This window comes from Heteronotia binoei, chromosome 13 (assembly GCF_032191835.1).
Source record: "Heteronotia binoei isolate CCM8104 ecotype False Entrance Well chromosome 13, APGP_CSIRO_Hbin_v1, whole genome shotgun sequence".
Classification (NCBI taxonomy): domain Eukaryota; kingdom Metazoa; phylum Chordata; class Lepidosauria; order Squamata; family Gekkonidae; genus Heteronotia; species Heteronotia binoei.
Genome location: NC_083235.1, coordinates 26039494 through 26061593, shown reverse-complemented (window position 1 = coordinate 26061593; position 22100 = coordinate 26039494). Strand labels below are relative to the sequence as shown.

Genomic DNA, 22100 nt, shown 5'->3' with positions numbered 1-22100 from the left:
AATCTGGAGAACTAGGTTTGATTCCATTCTCCTCCATATGAAGCCAGCTGGGTGACCTTGGGTCAGTCGCAGCTCTTTCAGAGCTCTCTCCGCCCCAAAATAAGGTTAGCTCACCACCTAGTGGTGCATAATGTTAATGACTCTTGACAGCTAGACAGTCTTAGGATCTCCTGGCTATATTACACACAAGGCCATAGAATAATTATTAATTATCTGGAGCTTTAATTCTCAAAAAGTTCATACCCCAAAATCGTGTTGGTCTCTAAAGTGCTACCAGAGACAAATCTAACCGTTCTACTGCAGACCAACATGGCTGCCCTCTGAAACTGCATGAAGAAGGTTGTAAGTCATCACAATCAGCAAAAAGAATGGGTGTGTAGAAGCCTACACTAAACCCAATCCTAATAAGAATTCTATCTATCTTGCCTTTAGTACAATCACAGGGACTTGAAGAGAGGTGTTCAAAGTGTCTGTGACCATGGGAGGTGGGACAAGTCACTCAGTCTTTCCATCCATCTGTAAAATGGGCACAACTGCCAGCCTTACTGCTGCTCTAAGGCCAGGGGTGGAATTCTAGCAGGAGCTCCTTTGCATATTAGGCCACACACCCCTGAAGTAGCAAATCCTCCAAGAGCTTACAAGGCTCTTGGAGGATTGGCTACATCAGGGGTGTGTGACTTAATATGCAAAGGAGTTCCTGCTAGAATTCCACCCCTGTCTAAGGCTAAGATGACATAAGAATCAGAAAAGCAGGGGAAGTTGGGTGTTGGGGGGAGCATTTCGCAGCTCTCTTTTCCCTAAGTTAGCATGCTTCCGACTAGCAGTTTACTGACGTGGTCTGATGGGGCGTCGTGGTGCGTCCAAAATAGTCAAAGGAGATGTTGAACCACTGGTAGATCTGGGCGTGGATGACGTGGTACTTGTCACAGATCTGCTGGGGGCTAATCCCCTCCTCCATGGCCTTTGTCTCTGTGGCAGTGCCGTATTCATCAGTACCGCACAAGTACAGCGTGTTCCAGTTGCGCAACCGGCTGTACCTGGAAAAGAAACAGCAGAGTGCTTTAAGCAAAACGGGGCAGTGCTCTCGTGGCTACCAGCGAGGACTGGAAGAGTTGCTTGAGCCATGGAGAGGAACCAACGTACCGGTTGTGCTTCCCTTCACAGCTCCTGAGCGAGAAAACTTTAAAGGCCTCTGTAGCTTGGTCATAGAGCATCTCCGTCATTGTCCTGACCAGCGTTCCCTCTAAGCTGAGTTAGTGTGAGCTAACTCACAGTTTTTTAGCCTCCAGCTCAAACGTTTTTGTCTTAGCTCAGGAAAAATGACCCCAGAACAAACTAATTTATGCAGTAGCTCACAACTTTAATGCCAGTCGTTCACAAAGTGGAATTTTTGTTCATAAGACTCCACAGCTTAGAGGGAACATTGGTCTTGACCCACCAGAACAGTTTATCAGAGAAGCTTTAGGCCACACTCAAAGCAGTTCTGATCAATGGCTTTCTGCCAACTGATCGGACAGCACAGTACTTTATAAGCCACATATTAGTCAGGCTCTTGGGGTTTTAGCAATATTGAATGTTGTTCTGGAAGGCCATCTCTTCAATGGATGTTTTATTGTGGCCCTAAACTGTCTGACACCTTAGGCAAGGCTAATTTCTCATGCCCCCCCTGCACTGATAATGTCACTGAATCACATGGGGGCACCCAATTCAGTACCCTCAGAAGGCCAGCACCCTCAGCAATTGCCTAGTTTGCCTAGCGGCAGGGCTGGCCCCGTGCCTTGGTAGCATTTTATGTTTGAGCCACCTTCAGGCCACTCAGTATACGTTATCAGCATCTCCATTTAAAGGATTTCCAACAGTAAGTGCTGAGGAAGACTCCCCTCTCACTCTCTGAGACCTTGGAGCACGGGTCTCCAATGTTTTTGAGCCTGTGGGCACCTTTAGAATTCTGACACCGGATGGTGGGAGCAGCCACAAAATGGCTGCCACAAAAGGTGGACCCAACTGAGAGTGAGGTCATGCATAATAACCCTAACAATCGTTTCAGCTTTGCAGGCAGAAGTGCTGTTTAACCTTTTTGGTTCTTTTTGAGTTAAGTTTTTTCCCCTCTTCTTTTCTTTCTGCCTGAAAGAACACATTCTTTCAAAATATTTTCTTGCATACAGCTTACCTTCAGTCACACAGTGAAGATCCCTGTGCTGGGGTGGCAGCTGCTGTTGTGGTAACTTAAAAAAAAAATCTGCACAGCCAATCAGATCTCCAGCGAACAATCAGAAGCTCTGCTGGGCAAAAGCCGCATCTGGCTCTGCCCACTTTCTCAAAACACTTGGCAGGCACCAGGATAGGTGTTTGCAAATTGCAGGCATCATGGTACCTATGGGCACCACAATGGGAACCTACCAATAACGAGCAAACAATATGGAGATAAACGAATGGCCTAACAATGGCCACAATGGCCTAACTCAGTATAAGGCACCTTTGTACAATCACCTAATTAAGAACAGAAGAGAAGCCATGTTGGATCAAGTCAACACTCTGGGTCACACAGAGACCAGAACCCCAAAAGCCCTCCCACTGTTGCCTCCTGAGCACCAAGAATACAGAGCATCACTTGCCCCAGACGTAGAGTTCCATCTGTACCTCATGGCTAATAACCACTGATGGACCCCTGCTCCATATGCTTATCCTATCCCCTCTTGAAGCTGTCTGTACTTGTAGCTGCCACCACTGTGGCAGTGAATTACATCCAGGCTAATGTAAAACCTAAGTTGCAAAATTTAAGAGAGGCCCATGGTGCAGAGTGGAAAAGCAGCAGTACTGTGATCTGAACTCTGCTCACGACCTGAGTTTGATCCCAGAGAAAGCTGGTTCAGGTAGCCGGCCCAAGGTTGACTCAGCCTTCCATCCTTCCGAGGTCGGTAAAATGAATACCCAGCTTGCTTGGGGGAAAGTGTAGATGCCTGGGGAAGGCAATGGCAAACCACCTCGTAAAAAATCTGCTGTGAAAACGTTGTAAAAGCAACGTCACCCCAGAGTCGGAAACGACTGGTGCTTGCACAGGGGACCTTTCCTTTTTTTTTTTGTTGAACATATCTATCCCCCTTCGCACACACTGGAATTCTGCAAGCATTAAGTTAAAAAAAAAATCCCTCTTCTGATTCGCTTGCTAACCTAGAGAGCTGAAAGAGCCGCTCAAAGCCTCAGCTGCTCCAGCAATCACAAGCAGAAGGGCACCCCTGGAAGAGTCAGAACATCCTAAATGTTTAATGCTCAACAAGGCAGAATAAATCTGCTGTTTATCATTACCAAGTCAGCCCTCCCTCCTGGACCCCAACAACTGCTGGGTACAGCCTGCCAAGGAGAGACACGAGCATAACTAAGAAAGCATAGCAGAGCCCAAAACAATCTGCACTGTGCTCCTGATTTATCACGCTGCTAACAGGTAAGAGAGACATTAGCACCTTACCTAGCAAAGGTGTCCGCACTGAGGACGCAACCAATGATGTTCCCAAGGTGGGGCACATTGTTGACATAGGGCAGCGCGCTAGTGATCAGCACATTCCTCATGCCTTCCATGGGCACCCTGGGAGAGAAGAGATGTGAACAAACCCGGATCTGTACAGAGAGCAAGTAGTGCTTTGGCATAAGAAAGAACAGGCTGGGGATAAAAGGGGACTCCAACTATGGCTCAGTGGAGTATGCGTAGAAGAAGAATTGCAGATTTATACCCCGCCCTTCTCTTTGAATCAGAGACTCAGAGCAATTTACAATCTCCCATATCTTCTCCCCCCACAACAGACACCCTGTGAGGTGGGTGGGGCTGAGAGCGCTCTCACAGCAGCTGCCTTTTCAAGGACAACTCCTGCAATAGCTATGGCTAACCCAAGGCCATTCCAGTAGGTGAAAGTGGAGGAGTGGGGAATCAAACCCAGTTTTCCCAGATAAGAGTTCACGCACTTAACCACTACACCAAACTGGCTCTGACAATTACACAAGTTCTAATATTCTAAAGACGTTTCTTTTTGATTGTCAGGTTTCTGCACAAAAACTTCAGCATTTTCACAGAAACATCTACAGAACAAAGTTTATGTCCAGTGTCCCCTTTAAGACCAACAAAGTTTTATTCAAGGTAAAGGTGCCACCGGACCCAAACTTTGTTCTGCTGCTTCGGACCAACACAGCTACCCACCTCAATCTATCTTAAAAGAAACATCCAGGTAAAAGATGCGAGTTTCTGCATGACATCTGATGCTACAGATTTTGCCCAACCCATCCAAATCCTCACATTTCTTGGGTCTGAGAAGCTGTATGAACAATTGAGCACATAAGGAGGTATGATGAGGGGTCTGAGGGCATTGCATTCTCAGAGCATGTCTATATATTTTTTTTAAAGTCTGAGATTTCCAAATGTCATTTTTAGAGTACAATTTTATTTGGTATGGAATATAGACTCTTTTTTAGCAGACAGTACATCTTCGTGGATCCTGTGAATTTAGGGGGAGGTATTTGTGAATTTCCTGCATCGTGCAGGGGGTTGGACTAGATGGTCCTTGAGTTCCCTTCCAACTCTATGATTCTATGCTAAAACCATGCAGATGTTGCTTCCTCAGGAAGAAAAGGAGCTGCAGTAATTAGAAGACCGATTGCATCCTCATTTTCCTTGCTTGAGTGTCCCTACAGCTTCAGGGATTTTTAAAAACCTTTTCCACACGTTTTGCTCCCTCTAGAGGTCAATTCAATATTACACTGCTATCTATTTGGCATATATCCTTGCAGATTTAAACTGCAGGTTTTTATGCTGGACATACACTGATGTTACATTGAATTGACCACTGGAAGAGCAAAACATGTGCAGGGAAGGGGGGAAAAACCCTGAAGCAATAGGGAAACACAAAAATGAGAATGTGGAAGAACCCAGAGTGAAAACTATGGAGTCAGGAATGGCATTGCACTGTTTGGAACTAAAGATCATAAAAAGGGGGGGAAGGAAGAAAGCCACATGCAAAATGTAGCTCAGCTCTTGCTTGTTTCCACTAAAACATCTGCAGGGTACGTACACAGGCTGCTGTGGCTTCCAAGGCTTGGGAAGGGTGGCTGCCCCTCTGCTCCAGACTTCAGCGACCGCGGCAATCTCCTCCTCAGAGAGGCGCTGAAGAGATTCCTCCTCCTAGAAAGATGGTTAAAAAAACCAGCCAGATGTTTTAAACCTACTGCAGACAGAGCTCTTTCCAGATGTTAGGCACTGGACACCCACACAAGCCATGTGTGAAGTCCAAAATGTAGCATGGTCCAGCAAGACAGATATCTCTTTACATTGCGGTGTAGTTTTACAAAGCTGAACATGCTCAGTGTTGGAGAGGCCATCTGCACCCAAGGGAGAGTTTCACAGAGGTATCTACAAGTGCTCAAGCACAGATGCACCACCATCTACTGCTAGCAATGATGAAGTAAAGCAGATACTCTACCTCACAGTTGCCAGGGTAAGACTGCAAACACAGATGAAAGGTTTACAAAAAAAAAATGAAGCCTCTTCATCCAGAATACTGCAAGTTTAAAGGTCAGAGCATTCCTTCCCCTGTCTTAGCCTAACCTACTTGAGGGGGAGCAGCAAAAGCCAAGAGAGAGTACTCGGCCCAAGGGCGCCCAGCACACTTCATGGCAAAGTGGGGGTTTGAACATGGGTCCTCCCAGGCTGTAGCCCAACACCGTAACCACCACACCACACTGTCTTTCTTCTGAGGAGGCATTACTGCTTCATTATGAGCCTGTATAAACCTTAAGAATACAATTAGCAAGCCAGCCTTTATAGGAGACAGTTGTTGGGTTAATGCTGGCCCTTTTTTTGCTTAGAAAAAAAGATTTATGCAACCTGAAGAGAAACAAGAGCATACTCTGCCCTTTTTTTGTTTGTCAGCAACAATTTTATTATTATAGAGTTGTAGTGAGGATAAAGTAGAGCCGGGGGAGGGGGGGGGGGGAGAACAACATATACCACCCTGAGCTCTTCTGAGAAATGGCAAGGTAAAACAAAAATTTCTTCAACTGATGCTCAATTGCCCCTCAGCATTCTGTAGCTCCTGGGCACACTGAGGCCTCATTATGCCCCTTGAGGTAGTAGGGCAGGGCCTCTTTCCCCTTTCCTAGCAGATTAAGGAAAAGGTTAGGCTCAGGTTTATCATTTTTCCTGATACCAAATTTTATATATGCAGGGAGTGGGCTTTTGTGGATATGAAGAGAGAGATGTCATTTCCCACATCTGTTTTCCAGTGTGGTATAATCCAAGCACAGTATTTCCCACCTTGACTGGTGGCTGTATAAACTAGACCTGTGTGCACATGATCTCTGTATTATTTTTATGTGAAATCTCCTGTTCACCTTTACTGTCAATTAGACCACTCATTCTAGTAAAGGAAAGTAACTACTTTCCCCCACACCCGCTGAACTGAGGCTACGCTAGCCCCCTTGAATCTGAGGAGATAAAAGTGGGGCAAAAATGTTTAAAATTAAAAAATGTTTAAATGTCAAGCTAGAGTTTCTGAGTACTCTAGCGACTCCCTAGCTGCAGAAAAAATTGAGATTTACATCTTAGTGAAGAAAAAATGATTTCCAGCGCAGATTTTAACAACGATGAATAGCATTTGTATAGTGCTTTCAGTATTCAAATGCTTCACTTAGTAATAACAGTCTAGTAAGGTAGGTCGGTTTTAAAACCACCCGCCTCCCATAGCAAAATGGAAAACTTAGACTGAGGGAGAGTGGTTAGCTAAAAAAATCCCAAGAAAGTTTTTGGCTGAGATTTGAATCAGCAACTGAAGTACAGCTTAGCCACTTATATTTTCTCCCCCTGCCACTTTGGTTTTTTTTTATAATCCTATTTAAAACTGTATCTACCTTCTCTGCAGAGACCTGCTTGAGGCAGCTCACAACTAAAACAATACAGCAAAATCATACAAGCTAGAGCATAAAACAATATTCATCAGCCTAAAATGCTATTCATAAAACAATCCTCAGGCTAAGAACAGAATATTACACAGTCATAATAAAAAATAAAACTCTTAAGTTAAAAGCTTTTTATGAGGTAAATATGTCTGTGCCTCAGATTTTATGTGTGTATATGCGTGTGCACTTTAAAAGGTGGGGGGGGGGGGCATTCAATTGTGCAGCACATTCCTGAGGTGATATAAACTGACATCCACTTTACAACCTCTTCTTGTTGCTTATGTAAATCAGACCATGGCCTCACAGAGAAAGGGGAACAATACCTTCGGTTCATTCGTAGCAAGCTTCTCAAAGGCCAGGGTAGGCCCAGGCTGCTTCTGCAGGTAGGCCTTCAGCTGCTGTACTCCTTTGCGAGTCCACACAGTTTCGACAGTCTTCTTGCAGTGCTCCTTCAGGCTCATGTTCTGAAACCAGTTCCTCAGGACTTTCAGATCATCTTCAACATTTAAAGAGATCACAATGTGTTCCCCAAGAAAAAAAATCACCTTGATACAGATGCTTGAGGGCTCATCCATAGAAACAAACAAAACCCTCTGCAGATTACACACACGAAGCTGCCTTAGCACTTTGGTCTTTTAGTATTTCCAACTCCAACTGGCAGCAGATATTGAGGGTCTCAGGTAGGGGTCTTTCACATCACCTGATCACTTTAACTGGACATGCTAGGGACTGAACCTGAGACCTTCTGCATGCAAGACATAAGTTCAACCACCAAGCCATGGCCCCACTGCTTTGGTTAATAGCCTCCAATTCAGTTCATGGTAAAGAACCAATAAGTCTTTCTAATCAAGGCAAGCTAGTGTCCCTGCCACTGCACCAGAACTAGTTGCGTAGCAGAAGACTACTCTCAGCAAGGAAAGTGTCATACCAAAGCATCCTGGGAGGTTTCCAAGCTGTGTTCCAGGGACTCCCTGGGGATCCTTGGAAACTTATCAGTGAGAACATGACTAATGACACCAAGCTTCTCCACCACTTATGACCTTCTCCTATGCTCAAGGAAGAATTAGGTCACCCTGTTGTTCAAGTACGGCAGCACCAAGGCTGAATAGGCTTAAGCAGTGACAAACATGAGTCACTGATAAACCGTAAAACTTGCATCAGAATCCTCTAAAAAGGCAGAGATTCCATGGCAGATACACAAAGGGAGCAATCATACTCAGAAATTGGCATGGCATTATCCTGCCTCCAGAAAAGCCGCTTACATTTGTTTTCAGGCAATCAGACAGCTGCTGTTGAAGCGGCATGTTCAAGGCAGGGGTCCATGGTTAGCCATTCACACTGCTAGCATGCCTCAACCATGGACCCGCTGCAGAAAGGGTTTGTTTGTTTGTTTTAAGTTCCTCAGTGCTGTGCTCAAGCAGAGAAGGGCATGAGCACTCCTCAGAATGGAGTTGGGAGGGGGGGAGGAAACAGGACACACCGAAAACAGCTTGGCATGATCACACTGTTCTTCTGTCTATAAGCCACACTGGGGCCATCAGACAGCCAGTGAAAATCCGACCTAGATGCAACTCAGGGGGAAGCTACCAGGAAGATCCTGGTAGCTATTTAATGCGGCTAGGAGCCATCTGAGGATGGGGTAAGGACAAATGCGGCTCAGGAACCACATCTGCGCATGTGATCATGCCTGTTTAATCTGGCGGTGAGGTGTGGCTAGATTGGGCCAAATCTCTCATGTGATCACACCCAAAGAATCTTTAGAAGGAAGCTAGATGCTAAAGGATTCCTTCAAAGGATTATACTGAACTGCAACAGTAAATTTTTAGTCACCCCCTACTCCTCCGATACTGAGCATAAGAGAGAAGTAAGGATGGGCACAAACAAGGAAAATGGAGGCTCATACTGGTCCATGGGGTCTCACGAACCACTGTTCACAAATTTTCAGGGCCATCTTAACAGCATTATGGGCCCCGGGCAAAGCAATGTAGTGGGCCCCTACGACAGCTACTCACAGGAATAAAATGTACATGATTGATAAAATTAAATATATATTTATGTTATTGGCACTTCCAACAAAATCGGTGTTGAAACATTAAAAACATGCTGCGCAGCAACAACTAATCAACATGATAAACATTTGAACAATACGTGAGGCTTGAAAAACAAATAAAAAGCTTATCCATTCATATATTCGCAAACTATCAATACCTGATTATTAGTACTGCATCATACACAGATTAGTATGGGGCCCCTATGCTCATGGGGCCCACAGGCAAGAGCCCGTCAGGCCCATGCATTAAGACAGCCCTGCAAACTTTCCCATTTACCAAACTGGTTTTAAAATGCCTCCCCTTCCCTCTTGGCTCCAAGGATTGAAGGAAACACATTTAAAGAGACCTGTGAACTGAATGAACTGCCACAAAAAACACGGCAGTTCGTGGGTAATTCACACATAAACACCACAACAATAACTTCTAACTCTGTTGCTGGGGAGTATGGCGGGAGGATGCTGTTCCAGTCATCTGCTTGCGGGATCCTAGAGGCAGCTGGTTGGCCGTGCTGTGAACAGAATGCTGGACTGGACAGGCCTTTGGTCTGATCCAGCATGGCTCGCTGTAAGTTCTGATCTAAGCCAGATATCAATTGGCAGATAAAAGTTGCTGTTTTATCTTTTTCCATGGGCTCCCACACACTGACAAATCACACTGGTGTGACTTGGGATGGCCTCGGCTAGCCCAGTCTCACCAGATCTCAGAAGCTGAACAGGGTTGGCCATTGTCAGTACTTGGATGCAAGATCACCAAAGAGAACTCGGGTTGCTGTGCAGAGAAAGACAATGGCAAACCACCTCTGCTCACCTCTTGCTTCAAAACCCTCCAAGGCCCTGGGGTTACCAGGAGTCAGTTGCAACTCGATGGCACACAATACAATATGACTGGGAGAGCAGCTCTCACCTGGCAATACGGTTCCATCCTGTAACAGAGGGAAGAGGGCTCCCCAGAAGACAATGTCGACTGCTGACTCGGCATCCTGGATTAAAAGATCAAAGGCAATTGGTTTCCACCTCTAGGCGCAGAAGAGACAGCCTGAATAGGTATTGCACAGCTGCAGTGCACTTCCAAAAGGAACAGGTTTCTTCTCAGTGATAGTAGTATCAAATGAAAACCAGTCTTAAAACACCCATGAGAAAACTGGTAGCAAGAACTATTTTAGTTCAATGGCATCTTGCTGTTGATTTAATGTAACAATATGGCATGGATATGATGGGAAAGGGCAAGGGGTGACAGCACCCCCTCCCCAACGCCTTCAAATCTCCCTTCATGCTGCTTTGGGGTGGGTCCCCTGTCCACCAAGAGAGGCATAGAGAGCATTCCAGACCACAGCACGAAGATGAAGAATCGTGCTTCTATACACGGAATTCAGATAGAATCTGACTCTGTGTTTTTAATAGATAGCCTGCGTGCGGGAAGTTACTTGAAAAGAATATAACTATAGAGGCAGAAAGAACAAATGCAGCCTTCTGCCATAAAACATCCTGTTCTGAAACTATATTTTCCAGGAATCCGCAGATGAATGCACAAAATTCAGCATCTGAAGAACCTTTTATTTGCATTTTTTTTCCAGTGAGAAAGTTTCCAGTCCATAAGGCTACAAAGATAAATGCACTTTCTGAGGGAGGGAGAGAGTCACACAATGTAGGGGCAGCCACCAAAAAGAGTTCCTTCTGTGGGCTCAGGCTAAACAACTTTCTGAAAAAGGACGTGCCTATAGTAGAGTCATGCTGGTGTTATGCGGTCACTGCGGTAATATCCTGTTAAGCTGCATTTTGAACCAGATCAGGTTCTCTAATCAACTTCCAACAGCCCCACATAATTGCATCTTGTTGTTGTTCAGTCGCACAGTCGAGTCCGACACTCTGCGACCCCATGGACAAAGTCACGCCAGGCCCTCCTGTCTTCCACCATCCTCCGAAGTCTGCTCAAATCCAGGTGTTAACAAAGCCATATACCAGTTTTAACCAGGCCAGGAGGCAACATCAGTGGAGGGCCTTGGCCTCTATACCTCTTGTTGGCCCTCTATAATGACTATCTGGCCACTGTGTGAGACAGAATGCTGGGCTACACAGACAACTTGTCTGATGCAGCAGGGCTCTTCTTACATTCTTATGTGTGATCCTGGCCAGGCCAACTTTCCCAGGACAGCAATTTCAATACATACAGGCCATCTGGCTGTGTTCTTCCCCCTTACTCTGCCTGGATTAGAGCCACGCAGAACTATATACTGTAGAACAGGGTTTCCCAAACATTTTCCCCCTGTGGCCCAGTTATTTTTACATTTCTCCTTCATGGCCCACTAACATTTGGGGGTGGAACCAGGAGACTTTGGGGGTGGAGCCGGGAGACAGGAATTATGTCATTTCCTGTGGTGTCACTTCCAGTCAAGGGCCAACACAGAGACGTTGAGGGATGGAAGGAAGGAAAACGGAGCTCAGGCTTTGCAGCCTGTGTCAGTCTTCAAGCCTAGCTTTTATCTGCACAACACAGAGACATTGGGGGATGGAAGGAAAACAGAGCTGAGGCTTCAAGCCTAGCTTTTCTCTGCACAACAGAGAGATGGAAAAGGAAGGAAGCAGAGCAGAGCTCATGCTTTGCTGGGGGCGGGGCTAGCTCTGGCTTTTCTTGTGACCCAGTATTGAGGCTTCCATGGCTCGGTACCAGGTCACAACCCTGCAAATGGGAAACGCTGCTGTAGAAGGTCCAACCTGGGACTGATAAGACAGCTGAAGTCGATTTTGCCAAAGATGACTAAGTCAAAGTTATTAGACGTACCTCATAACACCACCAAGCTCTGGGTAATATTGCCCGCCCCACCACAAAGAGGACTTGACTTACCCCATTAAGGTAAGGAGTGTTCTTTTTAGTTAGCGTCTGATCAATGTAGTTCAGTGGCTGCCGGACAATCCCCAAAACCTCTTCTCCTTTCTTCCCTTGCACCACGTGATGATACAAGGCAGCAGACACAGCAGGCTAAGAGGGAGAACCAAAGAACAGAGATCTTATTTCTCTCTCTCTCTCTCTGCTTCCCTGGTTGCTCACTGGCTTTGTTCAAATCCAGGTTGTGATCAATTAAGAACAGAAATTGGTATCCAAATTTAAGTTGCGAAGAATAGTATGTAGGAACTGAACAGGAGATCGACATGTAAAAACAGCTAGTTCCCAACATGACCAGACTCTATGGCAGTGTTCTTCAATCTTTCCATCACCCCAAAGCTGCATCTTGTGACATCACGGTCACGTGACAGGAAGAAAAGGAGCCAGAGTTACGACCTCAACAGCGTCAAGGCCAGGACCGTAAGCAGATCAAGAGAACCAAGGACAGGAAGCACAAACCACGCACCAGAAGCTGCACTGTAATGGTGAAACAAGATCACAAGGTCATGCTGCCCACTATTCAGGAACTTCATTCCACTCTTGTCTCAGCATGCATGCAAAGAAAAGCAGGAGGCATGGCACCCTTGCTCTCCATGCATGTGTACTACTAGGAGCTTCCTGCAAAAGCAACAGCCCCAGGGCTGGCTCACAACTCAGCAGGCTGGACTCTGCAACTCAAAGGTCCTCCTCAGGGGTCATTTTGTAGAAAAATAGGTGGTGGAGCTCATCCAGGGATTGTTATGCAGCTGCACCTACTATTCAATGGACAAGGGGGTGGGACTCTCAGGAGGGGGTGGAACTCTCAGAAAGGTTCAGGAACTGCGCTCCTGTGAGCTCCCATTGAATCTGAGGCCTGGTCCTCCTCATTCACAAGCTGAAGACCATTGCTCTAATGCAGCCTATAATATGCAAGGTGGAGCCACGTAGATGAGGCTGCACAGACAGAAGCTTAATTTGCAAAACGCTGGGTTCATCAAAGTCAGGGGTGGGTGGGTTGCCCGGGATAGACCAGGCAAGCCGGATCTCGTCAGATCTCAGAAGCTAAGCTGGGTCGTCTCTGGCAAGTACTTGGATGGGAGACCTCCTTGAAATACCAGTAGTTGGGAGAGCAGGGGCAGGCTTTATTCAGCCACCTCTCCAAATATTATCCAGGCCCCCAGTAGGGGTCAGTCAGTCACCAGGACTTCCAGATGCACACACACAATATATATATACAAAAATACCACCCAAAAAAGTCAGAGAGTGGATCCACAGTCCCCAACCCCAGTGGCATCCACAAGTGCATCCTATTTTTCCCCTTTCAAGGTGCGCTGTGCATCGAGACAAACTGTACTCTCCCAGTAAGATGCACAAAGACCAACCAGCCCCTTCTCTTTGTTAGATTTTTGTAATGAAGAAATTGAACCCAGGGCAGGACTACGCAGATGAAGAGATGCAGTGTGTCAAGAGAGGCTGGCTTCAGGACAAGGTTGATGGGCTTTGGGACACTCTAAGAGAACGTGCATCTTGTTCCAGATGCTAGACATGGCTAGGGGGAGGGAGCAGAGTTAACCACCAGCCCAACAACATCCTCACGCGAACGTGCCAGGGAAAGGCTTCCCACTGCCATAGGGAAAGTGCTGCACTAAGGAAAGCTGTATATGAGGGATAGGAAAAAACCCTCCTCTTTGTCCTTTGATCCCAAAAGGTCCCTCTCACAGTGACAGGGAATTTCAGGGCACATATCTCCCCTGGTACCTTAGAATATACAGGCCCTTCTTTCACATACTCCATCCCTTACAGTGAAGGACATTTTTAACAGTGTGATAAATGGAGTCGAAGCTCTGCTCACAACCTGAGTTCAATCCCAGCAGAAGCTGGGTTCAGGTTCAAGTTTGACTCAGCCTTCCATCCTTCCGAGGTCGGCAAAATGAGTACCCAGTTTGCTGGTGGGGAAAGTGTAGATGACTGGGGAAGGCAATGGCATAACCATCTCAAAACAAAAGTCTGCCTTTACCTTTAAGTGGAGGCACAGCCTCTTCCAAGGGAATCTGTGAATGTGCCACACAGCTGTTAAGTGGTGAAAATGCCTTTGAATCTCTTGCCTTGAAAACCCCATAAGTCGGCTGTGACTTGACAGCACTTTCCACCACCATGACGTACCCACATATGCCCCCCCAAGAACATATGGATGCACACTACTGCCCCCTAACGCCCGCTTACCCACCTGCAGCTCTGTTGCTTCCCACTCAAACAACTGATTGGTAAAATTGCTTTGCAGCTGGGTAAAATCGCTTGCCTCTTTTCCGGACAAAAAGAAGAAGTACCTTGAAGACAGAAGCAGAGGAAGTCGCTGAGCATCACAGAGCATATACATATACACTTCTGGATTCATCTCAGGGCTGGCACCCTTATTTCAGAAGATATATATGCTTACATGGAGAAGTAGCAAGATATTTCATAATTGCATCTGGCATATTAGATCATTGTTAGGCTTGTATTTATGTGACTCAAGCGGCAGCTATTTGTTTGTTTTATTCGTTTTATTATTATAATACCATTTACTGATGTACTTCAAATAAAAAAAATTATTGTGCTGCCAATATATATATCTAGAGGGGGATGACTTTTTTTGAGCAGGAACGCAGTTCCCGCTAGCTTGGTGCCAGGGGGTGTGGACTAATATGCAAATGAGTTCCTCCTAGGCCTTTTCTACAAAAAGCCCTGCGCAAAATAGTGGTGGCATCAGGAAGCAGGAAACCAGCCAGGGAGGCAGTGGGGCCCTTGGATGACCAAGGGGTCAAAGGATTACTGAAGGAGGATGGGGAAATGGCTGAGAAGCTGAATGCATTTTTTGCCTCCGTCTTCACTGTGGAAGATGAGAAGTGTTTGCCTGCTCCAGAACCACTTATATTGGAAGGGGTGTTGAAACACCTGAGTCAGATTGAGGTGACAAGAGAGGAGGTCCTACAACTGATAGATGAATTAAAAACTAATAAGTCACCAGGTCCGGATGGCATACATCCAAGAGTTCTGAAAGAACTCAAAGTTGAACTTGTGAATCTTCTGGCAAAAATCTGTAATCTTTTATTGAAATCTGCCTCTGTTCCTGAGGACTGAAAGGTAGCAAATGTCACCCCCATCTTTAAAAAGGGTTCCAGAGGAGATCCGGGTAACTACAGGCCAGTCAGTCTGACTTCAATACCAGGAAAGTTGGTAGAAACCATTATCAAGGACAAAATGAGTAGGCACATCGATGATCACGAGTTATTGAGGAAGTCTCAACATGGGTTCTGTAAGGGAAGTTCTTGCCTCACTAACCTGTTACATTTCTTTGAGGGGGTGAACGAACATGTGGACAAAGGAGACCCGATAGATATTGTTTACCTTGACTTCCAGAAAGCTTTTGATAAAGTTCCTCATCAAAGGCTCCTTAGTAAGCTTGAGAGTCATGGAGTAAAAGGATAGGTCCTCTTCTGGATCAAAAACTGGCTAATTAATAGGAAGCAGAGAGTGAGTATAACTGAGCAGTCTTCGCAGTGGAGGACGGTAAGCAGTGGAGTGCCACAGGGCTCAATACTGGGTCCCATGCTCTTTAACTTGTTCATTAATGATTTGGTGTTGAGAGTAGGCAGTGAAGTGGCCAAGTTTGCAGATGACACTAAATTGTTCAGGGTGGTAAGAACCAGAGAGGATTGTAAGGAACTACAAAGGGATCTGTTGAGGCTGGGTGAGTGGGCGTCAACGTGGCAGATGAGGTTCAATGTGGCCAAATGCAAAGTAATGCACATTGAGGCCAAGGATCCCAGCTACAAATACAAGTTGATGGGGTGTAAACTGGCAGAAACTGATCAAGAGAGAGATCTTGGGGTCGTGGTAGATAACTCACTGAAAATGTCAAGACAGTGTGCAATTGCAATAAAAAAGTCCGCCATGCTGGGAATTATTAGGAAGCGAATTGAAAACAAATCAGCCAGTATCATAATGCCCCTGTATAAATCAATGGTGCGGTCTCATTTGGCATACTGTGTACAATTCTGGTCACCGCACCTCAAAAAGGATATTATAGCATTGGAAAAAGTGCAGAAAAGGGCAACTAGAATGATTAAGGTTTGGAACACTTTCCCTATGAAGAAAAGTTAAAATGCTTGGGGCTCTTTAGCTTGGAGAAACATCGACTGCGGGGTGACATGATAGAGGTTTACAAGATTATGCATGGGATGGAGAAGGTAGAGAAAGAAGTACTTTTCTCCCTTTCTCACAATACAAGAACTCGCGGGCATTCAATGAAATTGCTGAGCAGTTGGGTTAGAACGGATAAAAGGAGGTACTTCTTCACCCAAAGGGTGATTAACATGTGGAATTCACTGCCACAGGAGGTAGTGGCGGCTACAAGCATAGCCAGCTTCAAGAGGGGGTTAGATAAAAATATGAAGCAGGGGTCCATCAGTGGCTATTAGCCACAGTGTGTATATATATGTATATATACAAAAAAAAATTGGCCACTGTGTGATACAGAGTGTTGGACTGATCCAACATGGCTTCTCTTATGTTCTTATGATGTGTGGCCTAATATGCAAATGAGTTCCTGTAAGGCTTTTTCTACTAAAAAGTGATAGATAGATGATAGAGGATGGGTGGGTGGATGGATGATAGAGAATGAATGGGTGGATGGATGATAGAAGATGGGTGGGTGGAGGGGTGGGGGAGAGGGGTGGGAGGAGATATAGATAGATAATTGAAGACAGATGATAGAAAGATGACAGAAAGATGATAGATGGATGATAGAAGATAGATGAATAGATGATAGATAGATAGATTTTCCAAGAGACCTAATATAAACGTATGTCTGTCTAAAGCTCACATTGGAGGGGGAAAAGAAAACCACCACTCTTGGGGGACAGTTGTACAGGTACTATATCCTAAGCTCTGGATCCCCCAGTAGTGTGCACATTTCTGCTCCATGTATCCTGGATCTCTCAGCATTGGATTGCTACTCGTACTGAAGTTTATCACCATGGTGTTATGATGCTAAATGACAGAAAGCAGAAGGAGTAACCTCAGCAGCAGCTTGCCCTGGGAACACAAACGGAGCATCCAACACTCCATACTCACTGGCAAATTGCATTTGGAGAAAACAGGAAAGATCCCTCCTTCAACAGCAGGGCTGGCACTCGTGGTTGGGAGAGGAATGGAACAACATGAGCTGTCAAAGAGGAGGGGGGAGAAAACAAAACACAAAGACACAAGTTAAGGTAAACAGTTTACATCCTGGGAATCCAACTCAAATGGCTACTTGCAAAAATGCACTGCATGGCTGTGACTGGCTGTTGGGGGACCCCTCCTACTCTGATCCCAGGGAAGTGAGGGAAGATGCAGGAAAAGCCCAGAAATGGTGGGGAAGAAGGCAAGTGCACTCCTTTTAACCCCCTTTTCCCATCAGTATTCAGGATCCCTGGATACCACCAAATCTTATTTGGGCGGCTGTACTCAGCTCCTGAATAACATTAGAGATTCTGATTCAGCCTTTGATACCCTCCATAACCTTTTAAACAAGTTTTCTGGCTGTTAAAATAAGCTACAGAAATATAAAAGATGCCCTGCCTTGTCCACCCACAGTTGCAGCAGTTTATCTGGTAGGGCTTCCATGTTTTCAGCAACTGTGCGACAAACAAGAATTCAGCTGGTCATATTTTCCCCATTTCTAAATGCTGAAGAAAACGGTTCAATTTCTGCTTCCTGTGCCTTGATCCAAGGCATAGAAGCTCTGACACTCAAAGGCTGGCAATCCCAGCAGGATGACAAGGAAGTTCTGGCTGCAAAAGGGAGTTTAACCTGTCCCACAACAACTTCATCATACACAAGATCACACTTTTCTAACCATGTGTTCAGTCAATCCAGAATAACCACTGCACCTTGGTTCTACCATTGTCATCTCCAACTTGGGTTGAAAGCCTCCAGCACTTCAAACAAGCATGGGAAAAGAAAGTTAATTTTAAAAATCCACCCTAACTGGGTGAGCAGAGTCAGATGGTAGCAGCTTTTTAAAAAAGGATAAACTCCTGTAACACCTATTGGTTATTTCCTGCTAAGAGGGTTGTTAGCCACTGCAGCTTTTTCAGCAGCTTTTCTCATTTCTATGGAATTGCCTTCTTGAAACTGTGAGGAAAATTTCCACATAGCTCCTGTAAGAGTCCTCTCAGCTCCACGCACCTCACAGGGTGTCTGTCGTGGGGGAGGAAGATAAAGGAGATTGTAAACCGCTCTGAGACTCTGAGATTTGGAGTGGAAGGCGGGATATAAATCCAATATCATCATCATAAACTATGTATGACAGCAGAGTTTTTCAGGAGGGCTTTTGACAGTGGTGATTCATTCATTAATTAATTCTTATGAATCTTTAATTATACATTATTTTTATTATCACGGAGTCATGTTCTGGAGACAGGTAGGTTAAAAATGTTCTGAATGAATAACTAATCCAGATTACTCCTTCCCAATTTTTCTGGTAGGGTTTCTGCTCTTTTAGCACAACTAGGGGTCTATCCAGTCCAGCATCCTGCCTCACACAGTGGTCAGTTACAGAGGTGGCCAAACTTGCTTAACATAAGAGCCACCTACAATAAACATCAGGTGTTTGAGAGCCACAAGACATGAACATCAGATGTTTGCAAGAAGGAAGGAAGCAAGATATAGAAAGAAAGCAACTTTAAATGAACTCTCCAAGCTGCTGGCTTGGCTTGGATAAGTGATTTAAAGAGACAAATGCCTTCTCCAAGTTGGCTGATGAGGGTTTTGAGAGCCACACAATGTGTGTGAAAGAGCCACACCTGGCTCCCAAGCCACAGTTTGGCCACCCTGCTCTAGATGGCCAAAGAACAGGAGCATAGAGGCTGTGGCTTTCTCCTGGCACTAGTCTTCAGAGGTTCACTGCTTCTGAATGTGAAAGTTCCCTTTAGGCACCACGGCCAGAAGTCACTGACAGACTTCTCCTCAATGAAGCTCTCTGACCCTCCCCACCACAGCCATTTACGGAACTGGCCATAGCTGCATCCACAAACAACTGACTATTCCAGTGTCTCTGAGCTACATCAATCATTCATTACTGGACTGCCCCATGTGGACAAGTCAACCCAGTAGGAAATTATTCCAATCCACCTAGAAATGATTCACTATATAGTGCCAACACCAGATCCAACAATATGCAGAAGTAGCCCACGACTAGCAGGAGACCCCATGATTTAACTGCAGTTTAGAAGCCCTTTGCCCAATTTATTAAGAAAACTTCTGGTTCACAAAAACTTGCAGTGAAATCAACTCTGTTCAGCTTTAAGGTGCCACCAGACCTCTTTTTTTTTTTGAGGGGGGGTTGCATAGTCTTTTTTTTTTTAACAGCACAAGTATGCTCTTTATTTAAATTCAAAACTGGGGTTACATATCCAACAATTATGAGATGCACATATTCATACTGCACAGTTAGTAATGCAAATAAACAAAATATATACATATATATGTGTATGTATAAACACACACATATACGAGTATTGCATACAGACAATTGCATATGTTTAAAAAAATAATTCCTTATAAAAGGCATATTTTGGAATTATACCTTGTTCACTTAAATATTCAACAACTAGAAACCATATTGCTTGGAAAGAGGTATAGGTATTTTGTTGCCAAGTTCTTTGCAATTTTCCCTATTAAGAAGTATTCGCAGATTTCTCTTTTTACCAGCTCAACCAGGAACTGAACACGCAGGAACTCAGCCAGAGACACTTTCTCCCATCTCCAGATACAGCTTTACCTGTTGAACTTCTACCATACCATGATCAAGACCCAGAAGCCCTACCAGGGAAAGCACAACGCCGGCGGAATCGGCAATGGGGGACAAGTGGCCCATCCTCACCTTCATGCGGAACCCACTGCAACTCCACGGGAGCGTCGGTAGCCTTGGCTGCAGCCAGCACCTTCAGCCCACCCGGGCTGCCTTCGCTGACAAACAGCCTCATGCTGCTGCGGCTTCTTCCTTGTCTTCCTCGCAGCCACGCTTCAGCTGATGCAACCAAACCGCGCCCCCTTTGCTAATACTGGCCGTCGGAACCGGCTCCACGCCTTTGCCTTCGCCCTGCCAGTCATCCAATCCCGCCCTCCGTCCTCACACACCCACTCCCGGGCCTGGATCGCGGCAGGCACCCTTTCACAGACTACAAAGCCCAGCACGCATCGCTCGCAAACCGGATGTTGTTGAGGGTGATGCCGAGACGTCATCGCTCGTCCTGAAGAGATCTTCCGGTCGTTTTCCAGAAAACATTTCACCATAGAGATGGCAAGGGATAAAACGGCGACGCCCTGAGGGCCCTCGGGGTTGGTTGTAGGAGTGCCAATCCCCAGGTGGGGGCAGGGGATCCCTCGGTTTGGAGGCCTTTCCCCCGCTTCAGGGGTCATCAGAAGGGGGGGGGGGAATGTCTGCTGGGCGCTCCATTATTCCCTATGGAGACCAACTTCCATAGGGTATAATGGAGAATTGATCCGTGGGAGCTATTTTTGAGGTAGAGGCACCAAATTTTCAGCATGCCATCCAGTGCCTCTCCTCAAAACACCCGCAAAGTTTCAAAAAGATTGGACCAGGGAGTCCAATTCTATGTGCGCCAAAGAAGGTGCCCCTATCCTTCATTATTTCCAATGGAGGGAAGGCATTTAAAAGGTGTGTGGACCCGTTAAAGGTGATGGCCAGAACTCCCTTTGGAGTTCAGTTATGCTTGTTCTTGGCTCCACCCCCAAAGTCTCCTGGCTCCACCTCCAAAGCCCACAGATGGCAATATCCAGAGGGAAAAGGGGAGTGTAGAGATAGGAAATGTTCAGAAGAGGATCATAGAGTTGGACAGGACCTCCAGGGTCCTCTAGTCCAACCCCCTGCATAATGCAGGAAATTCGCAAATACCTTTCCCCAGTCCCCAAACACACCCAGGTGACACCTGCTCCACACCCAGAAGACGGCAAAAAAAAAAGTTGGTTTCCTGTATTAAACTGAGGGGAAATTTGCAAGGGAAGTTCCCAAAACCCATATTGGGGTTACTGGCTATTTATGAGCAGAAAGAGCTATACATCCTCCCCCCATGAACCAGAACCAGTTTGGTGTAGTGGTTAAGTGTGTGGACTCTTATTTGGGAGAACCGGGTTTGATTCCCCAATCCCCGCTCCTCCACTTGCACCTGCTGGAATGGCCTTCGATTAGCCATGGCTCTCGCAGAGCTGTCCTTGAAAGAGCAGCTGCTATGAGAGCCCTCTCAGCCCCACCCACCTCACAGGGTGTCTGTTATGGGGGGTGAAGACATAGGAGATTGTAAGCTGCTCTGAGTCTCTGATTCAGGGAGAGGGGCGGGGTATAAATCTGCAATTCTTCTTTTTCTCCAGCTTTCAAAGCAGTCAACTTGTAAATTAGATTAAAACACAAACCATAGACTTAAAGTTGCCAGTCTCCAATTGGTGGCTGGAGATCTCCCAGAATTTCAACTGGGCCTAGAGAGCTCAGTTCCCAGAGAAAATGGCTACTTTGTAGGTGGACTCTGGCATTATATCCCAATGAAGTCCTCTGGTCCCTCCCCTCCCCAAACCCCACCCTCCCCAGACTTCACCCCACCTCAAATCTCCAGGAATTTCCCAGGCCAGAACTAGCTACTGTAGCTGCCACAAAGGTCTTTCCAGTTAAGTGTGAATATCAGGTAACCTAGGCAGATTTACACGGTTCTAAACCCAATCAATTTAGAAGATGGCGACATTGGATTTATACCCTGCCCTTCACTCAGAGTCTCAGAGCAGTTTACAATCTCCTTCCCTTCCCCTTCCCACAACAGACACCCTGTGAGGTAGGTGGAGCTGAGAGAGCTCTGAGAGAACTGTTCTTGATGGGACCGCTCTGAAAACTGTGACGGCAGCTGCATGTGGAGGAGTAGAGAATCAAACCCGGTTCTGCAGTCCTAAAGACACATTCCTGGGAGTAAACCAGATTGAGTAAAATGGGAAAAATCTCAGTAGATCTAACATTGCTCTCTAAATGGCTTGTAACGTGAAAATCACGTATCCTTTGTAATGGAGACTACAGTGCCCTTGGCTTTTTCGCTTTCTTTTTTTTTCAGTCATTCTCCATTGTGTTTATTAGATTATACTTTAGGTGCTTTGTTAGCTATCATTATTATAAAATTATATTTTAATAAACAATTGCACAGTGTCTCTGAGCGTGTGCTTTTT

General features: G+C 45.8%; 1 protein-coding gene across 4 annotated transcripts in view; it reads right to left on the bottom strand.

Annotated features, from left to right (window-relative positions):
* The window catches only part of MARS1 (methionyl-tRNA synthetase 1), a 43405-nt gene extending 23335 nt beyond the window's left edge, over positions 1–20070 (bottom strand). For 2 of the 4 annotated variants that reach the window (XM_060253317.1, XM_060253318.1), the window contains exons 1-9: positions 19759–19869; positions 16965–17055; positions 14077–14176; positions 11832–11966; positions 9894–9969; positions 7263–7435; positions 5058–5167; positions 3467–3583; positions 834–1037 (exon numbers count right to left, since the gene is read on the bottom strand). In XM_060253317.1, coding sequence (XP_060109300.1) covers positions 834–1037; positions 3467–3583; positions 5058–5167; positions 7263–7435; positions 9894–9969; positions 11832–11966; positions 14077–14176; positions 16965–17055; positions 19759–19861 — 1109 coding nt within the window. In that variant the 5' untranslated portion in view covers positions 19862–19869. Of the gene's footprint in view, positions 1–833; positions 1038–3466; positions 3584–5057; positions 5168–7262; positions 7436–9893; positions 9970–11831; positions 11967–14076; positions 14177–16964; positions 17056–19758 lie in introns of all 4 variants that reach the window. The other 2 variants (XM_060253316.1, XM_060253315.1) reach the window with 2 other exon arrangements.
* Between the last annotated feature and the right edge of the window lie 2030 nt (positions 20071–22100).